The sequence below is a fragment of the Corapipo altera genome, unplaced genomic scaffold (genome assembly GCF_003945725.1).
Source record: "Corapipo altera isolate COAL_440 unplaced genomic scaffold, ASM394572v1 2, whole genome shotgun sequence".
Lineage (NCBI taxonomy): Eukaryota > Metazoa > Chordata > Aves > Passeriformes > Pipridae > Corapipo > Corapipo altera.
The window spans coordinates 13,645,717-13,652,882 of record NW_020884890.1 but is presented as its reverse complement, the minus strand read 5'-3'; the positions used below and the strand labels follow the sequence as shown (position 1 = coordinate 13,652,882).

General features: G+C 41.7%; 1 protein-coding gene across 1 annotated transcript; it reads right to left on the bottom strand.

Moving 5' to 3' along the window:
- Nucleotides 1-63: 63 nt before the first annotated feature.
- On the bottom strand, nt 64-909 carry GJA10 (gap junction protein alpha 10; the record flags this gene model as incomplete). Its single annotated transcript, XM_027645051.1, has 1 exon — nt 64-909. A coding segment is annotated over exon 1 (826 nt), but the record flags the coding sequence as incomplete, so codon positions are not given.
- Nucleotides 910-7,166: the final 6,257 nt, after the last annotated feature.

Genomic DNA, 7,166 nt, shown 5'->3' with positions numbered 1-7,166 from the left:
ATGCGATGTCGGATCCAGGTGGCGGGAGCGGGGCGGGCGCAGGGCGCGGCGGGGCCGCGTTGCTGGCCAGGCGGGGCGGCGACGGCACCACGGAGCTCTTCTTGGAGTTGTACAGGCTGGGATCCTCCTCGGCGAGGCCTGCCGGCCACTGCGGCTGCCCGCAGAGGCTCTTCTGGATCTTCTTGAGGCCCAGGTGGGCGATTTCTAGGATGTTGAGGAAGAGGGAGACGGCGGCGATGCTGTTCATGAAAACCATAAAGATGGTCTTCTCTGTGGGTCGGGACACAAAACAATCCACCGTGTTAGGGCATGGGGGCCGAGTGCATTTGTAAAGAGGGGACATGTGAAACCCATATAAAAGATACTGACCTATCATAAAGCCCACTTCGACCACCGACCGGGTCAGGATATGTAGGATATATGTGCGCAGCAGGGACCCTCTCAGGGGTGCCTTATTCACTTTCTTCTGTTCCTCCAGCTTACGCAGTTCTCTCTCCACTCTCCTGTGTTCCTCGAGCATGGGCTCCAGGTCTTCCAGCTGAGCCCGCAGGTGGGCTTTCCTGTTCTGTCGCTCTTTCTCAAGCGCCCTTAACCTATAGAGTGCATGGCCCATGTACACTAATGATGGGGAGGAGACAAATATGATCTGTAGAACCCAGTATCTGATCAAAGAGATGGGAAAGGCTTTGTCATAACAGATGTTGTTGCAGCCAGGTTGCTCTGTGTTGCAGATGAACTCGGACTGCTCATCGTCCCAGACATCTTCAGCAGCCACTCCCAGCACCAGCATCCGGAATATGAACAGGATTGTGAGCCAGATTTTGCCAACTATGGTGGAGTGGATGTGCACTTCTTCAAGGATGCTGCCCAACAAGTTCCAGTCCCCCATGGTCAGAAGTTCATTTCTGAAACAAAAAAAAGGTATTTTTATAAAATGATGATTTTCTTTTGGAAATGTCCCATTTAAGTTTGTTTTGTTTCATTTTGTTTTAATAATGATCTTTCATATACATTCTTTTGATAGCAAGAGAATTCTTAGAAGTTCGTAATTATTTTCTACTTGCTGGGCCTACAAATTAATTCAGACTTCATGATTACTGGTCAAAGATGCAAATATTAGATGACTTTAAGATTAAGAGAGATTGATTTCACCTGTAAGCCACACTGCTTGTAATTGCCCACAGTTTTAGACTACTTTCTTCCCACTAGAAAAGAAGACAATTTCTTTCCCAATTTGCAAATCCTCTGCCAACTACAGTTTAATTCTATACCCACTCCATTCCACATTGGCTGTGGCTTTGCCATACTGTTGCCATAATATATAATGCTCATTACTTTCATTTCTTGGATAAAGTTTTGAGAAGTATCCTATAACTGTGAAAAAAAAAAAAAGTTTAATTTTTTACCCCAAGGTAGTAGCATTATTAGTGCCATCCATCCAACATGTTCCCATCTATCAAGGTAACAATTCACAAGTTTCTCCCTTGGCTTCCTAAAACTACAAATCCATCGCTGCTTTACACACAGCTGTACATTTGTAGTTCTAGGACAATATAAATGAGTGCTTCTAAGATAAATACCTTTCATTTTATGCATAACGTTTAACTGAACCACCAAGACTTTGTCTTAATTATTAATTTCAACATATAAGATAAAAAAATCAGAGATTGCACAGTGGAGGGATATGGAGGTTTTTAGCTGTGAGTGTGCAATGATCTTTTTAACTACTTCGTTCCCAGGATCTCTTTGACTTACCAGGAAATTAATGTACATTCTGCTACCAAGCTGCTGCTTTGGAAAAACTTAGGAGCTTCAGGTAAGGTAGGGAATTTAAATGTAAGGTATTTGACTGTTTATTTGTGAATACACTGCATATTTGGTGTTGTGTCCCTGTATTTTTTTTCTGCTAATTTGGCAATAAATTATTGAAAGCATCTGGGATCATATCTACCGTAGGGTTTGCACTTAAATTTTTTATGCTACTGTACTTTCAAAACTTCCCAAATTCTACTAAACTACAACCTTCAGTAAAGTGCAATTTCTGAGCTTTTTTTTTTTTTTTTGAATGTGGCCAGATGACATGCCCAAAATCTTACACAAATTTAAATGATAGTGTAGTTGGGTGGTATCACCATTATCGATATGGCTTGGTTACAGTTCATGATATGATTTCAGGTAGTACAATTCTGCTTTGAGGCTGTGTTTATCCATAATGCAAGTAAAGTTTTCCAGTTGTAACCAGTATTCTCAGCATAGGCATCCTACAGATTTTATTATTACGTCTGGCATTTATTTTTTCTCTGCAATCTGAATTTGCACAATCAACTTTCCTTTTCACATACATAACTGCTTAAGGAAACCTAGTTAGTCAAGTAATTTCCTAGGTGCTGTGACACACACTTGGAATATCTTGTTTCCCCACTCCTTCCCTCCCATGTATATCACTGAAATAAGACACATGAGAAAAAAAGTCAGCAATAATTACTGTCGTCTATTTTCCTCATCTTTAAATAACAATATCAAATCTTTCTTCTGATTTCATATGGGTTTTATTCAGAGTAGATATCAAACTATGGCAGTGTCATTGTCTGGGTGGGTGCAAAGATGTTAATCTGTTGATTGGTTTGCTGGAAAATGTTACATCTCAAGCTAGCCATGTTGAACCTGTTTTTCCAAGCTTGGAAGTGCTGATACAGAATATTTGATCTTCAGTAAAGGGAAAAGTAGAGGTTTACACAGAGCAAGCTCCCAGACCCAGAGTACTAAGGAGGCCAAGTACAAGCGGGTGACACTTGCTGGTTGCTCTGTTCTACTTCCCCTGAAAGGTGACTGAATGATGGTAATGCAATAGTTAAGCAAAGGAGCTTTGGGTATATTTGCTGCCCTGCAAATGGCTGATCCATCATTGAAATTGGTAGATTCAGAAAAAAAATTCTAACACCAAACAACAAAAACCCACGTGGGATGCTAAAATACAAATGCAGGAATAAAATGGGAAAGGAGACTCGTGTTAATCCCAAAGATGAAATGCTAGCATTCCTCTAGCAGTAGGAACTGTCATTGTCTGTTATGGAGGAGAAAGTGAATGTAACCCTTTGGGGCAAGAGAGGAGTATAAGCATATCACTCTGGCTTTACAGATGCTTGTTTCTTAAGTTGTTTCTACCAGTATTTAAACAACTCTGTCCTCACCTTTCCTTTATAAAAGCTGACACAAGACAGTAATTTTAGGAGTGATGTAATTCACCCTGTAAGTGGGTCTATTATACCAGGTCACTTTCCCTGAACTCACTGGTAGAAATGCAGTACAAATATAGACACAGTGAACGTTGTGTATGAAGTAAAGAAGTTAGTTTAAAGCCACAAAACCCAGAGTTTCTAAGAAATCAGTCCAAACTGCTTTACAACTTTGTCATAGGAATGTGCTTCCAATTTTATGATTTTTCCTCTTCCCTGGTCTTTATTGAATTCTATATAACAGAGTAATTTCAGTTTACTGTAAGAGAGTAATTTCAAATGTAATTGATATCATTATATTCAGTCCATTAGTAAACTAGAAATTCTAGTATTCTAGTACTACAGCCTATTCTAGACTATTAGCCTTGTAGACTAATAAAATACCATTTTTAGTATAGATAGTAATACCTGAGCTGTTTCTTATACCATCTGATGACCCTTGTGACTGCCCAAGTAGTTTTATGTGGTTATTTCAAGCAATAAAAATTTATCCATGTAATCAGTTAGAATCAGATGAAAATCTAACATTTCACTTAGACAAAATTTCTTTATTTCTCAATTTCGTTACTTCTTTAAAGTTCATCTGATTATTTGCCACTATTCAAATCACTTCTATACTAAATTTATTCCAGGTTTTCATCATCTGTGATTGAAAAAGCAGAGTTAAAGGTTTTGTCAGATAAAGTTAAATGTTAAGATGCAAGTACCTAACAGTTGAATTTGCATTGATTCAAGTCTGACAGGACGTGCCTGCTTCCTACTGCCCTAGGAAGAATTCTTTTTCTGCCACTTACCTTAGGATAAAGCCCTTGGTTAGTCTCTTGGAGCATTGCAGAAGGAGCATGCAGCACTGCTCGTTATGTCTCAGAGACCTTTCTTTGATAGTGCTAGGACACTTTTTTACCCCAAGAGCCAAAGCATAGATGTTGAATGGACTTCTCAGTTCTATGTAGCTGGATGCCAAGATTGCTCTGTCTAAACTATTCATGCACGGTTTAAAAATCATCAGATGATTGGATGGTGCCTCTAGCCAAAATTATCATGCAATTATTCTAGTCAGTGGCGTCTAACAAAGCCATTCCCCCAAGGCTCAATCTGTACGTCAGTAGTTTGTAAAGTCCCTATGCCTGGTTTTAGTCAGTTCTTCAAACTTTACACTTCCACCCAGTTCCCAAATGAAATTTTATTTGTAAAATGGCTAAATAGTCAGCCTTTACAGTACAATAGAGTCTTATATTTTCTTTACATTCCATTAGTTTTGCTTTGAATCAATGCTCAAAGATCAATCGGTCGTGTCCGATTTCATACTCTGTTGCCTGCTGAGTTAATTTAGGATGTGTTAGACTGAGTCCTCGCAAATGGAGGCCACAGGAACTGAGACTCGAGTCTTCAGTTAGAAACACAGGTTTTCAGCACAGTAACCCTTCTTCAGCTGGGTTAAAGAGTCACCCACAAGGCCATTAAGAACTGGTATCTATGAGGGACAAGGCTTAAAAAAGGAAGGTGAGAAGCCAAAATGGGATTTGGTGAGAAATCAGGGCCACGAGAGCTGAGGTTCTGATACTTACAGCTTCTGCTACCTAGTCGTGCCCATACCTAAATTTTATGGGATTCCCAAATATTCATTTTTTTCCTCTCTTGCTCTGGACTTTCTGGTTCTTTTCTTCCATCTTATAAGGCACATAACTGATTTCCATTTCAGATTCTTCTCCCTGAAGATAATGCCACTAACCAATGTCCAGTTCTCAAAAGACAGCAGCCCCACATCTTCTTTGGAATTATCTCTGATTGATGCACCAATCACATCCTTCTCTCTCAGATAAGCTGTACTGGTCTCCCTGAAAGTCTCATTTGAATATGCCTTCAGAGCCTTGCCCTGCAGCAGATGAGGTGACTACCATATCTTTCCTCTAACCTCAGCCTAATGCAACAGATGTGTGGTTTATGCACACATTACAAATGCTTTAGGGGCAGTAGGGCTACACTTTCTACTCCCAAGAGGCAAGTTGACATTAATCTGAAACACTCAGACCTCCACAAGCCTTTCTCATCCATATATACTCATGTACCTGTCATTTGCATTTCATTTTCATGCCTCTTCTTTCCAAATCTGGTCACCAAGTCCCTAAGGCTTTTCCTTGCTGCTTCAGCTGTCTTGGACCTTTGACTCAGGCCTGGGTGCTCTGTGCTGCCTCACCAGAAGGTGGTGTTGATCTGACATCTCCAGCAGCTTCCACAGTGTTTCTCAGGAATGCCTTCTTCACCTCTGTTGCCTCTCTTGCTATAAGCATCTGCCACAGATGAAACCAGTTTACAGCATAAATGCTAGCAGGCAGCATGTATGGATATGTTGGGAGGGAATATCCTGGAGATCAGAGAGACAGAAGCTTGGCCAGTGGCACCTGGAATGGGCACCAGTGAGCAGCAGCACAGTGGGAACCAGCATATCTTCATGCCTGACCTTCCTGAACCACAAATGACCTCCCTGGTGGTAAGTAGAGACCCAGGGAACGTAGTGCTGGGGCAGGAGCTGGTTACAACCAAGGAGGGTGAAAGCTTTAATCTTGCTTTCTTGGTTCTTCAATAAGCCCTAGTATGCAAATCCAGTATGGGGCATTTACTCTACCTTGCCTGTGACAGCAGGATTCTGCACCTGGGGATGGGGCAACCCTGGATGTACATACAGACTGGGGAACATGAAGTTGGAGAGCAGCACCACAGAAAGGGACCTGCGAGTTCTGCTTGACAGAAAGCTGAATATGAGTCAGCAGTGCCCTGGCAGCCAGGAGGGCCAGCTCTGTCCTGGGAGGAATCAGGCAAAGCATCACCAGCTGGTAGAGGGAGGGGATTGTACTGCTTTGCTCTGCACTGGTGCGGCCTCCCCTTGGATGTTGTGTGCAGTTTTGGGTACCACAATATTAAAAAGACATTAAGCTATTAGAGTGTCTAAAGGAGGGCCACGAGGATAGTGAAGGGTTGGGAGGGGAAGCCTTGGTTTGTTCAGTCTGGAGGAGACTGAGGGGAGACCTCATCACAGCCAACAGTTTCCTCACAAGGGGAAGCAGAGGGGAAGGTACTGATCTCTTCAGTGTGGTGACCTGAGGGAATGTCACGAAGCTGCATCAGGGGAGGTTTACGTTGGATATTAGGAAAATGTTCTTCACTCAGAAGGTGGTTGGGCATGGGAACAGGCTCCCCAGGGAAGCGGTCACAGCACCAAGCCTGACAGAGTTCAGTAAGCATTTGGACAACGCTCTCACCGCATCATGGAATTCTTGCAGCTGTCCTGTGCTGGGCCAGGAGTTGGATTCCTTGAGGGTCCTTTCCAACTCAGGATATTCTATGATTCAAAATTGTAAGTGGTGGCTAGTACAAAATAAGTTCTTAAAACATTAGGTCCAAATACAGTTTTTATAACATTGCAGCTTTCCATATTCTTGTCAGGGATTCACACATTTGAAAACCAGAAAAGGATATACCAATAGAAATCTTGTAACACAGTAGCATTTCCTTATACTAATACATTACTATTCTGATATTCACAACAGTTAACAGTACAGGGTCAAAACCACCTTAAAGTGTATGTGCTTTCTGTTGTCTCACTGAACTCATCATAAAACTCTGAAGCCAATGGATGGGGAAGAGAGAGCTGTACAACAGGATGCAGCCAAAGCAATTCAGGTATAGGCATACTGAAATGCCAGGATGAAACTACGGAATTTTACTGCCTTTAGCCTAAACCATTCCATGTACAGTGTACCCTCTCTAGAAACACCTTGGCTTATTAAAAAAGTCACCTCACTTGAACTTGCCCATTTTTCCATTTTACTACAGATGAACATTACTGTTACTACAGGTACTAACTTGTACCTTCTGTGGTCTAAACCAGGAAGGATAGCTGCAGTTCTGGACAGGACTAATTATCAAAGA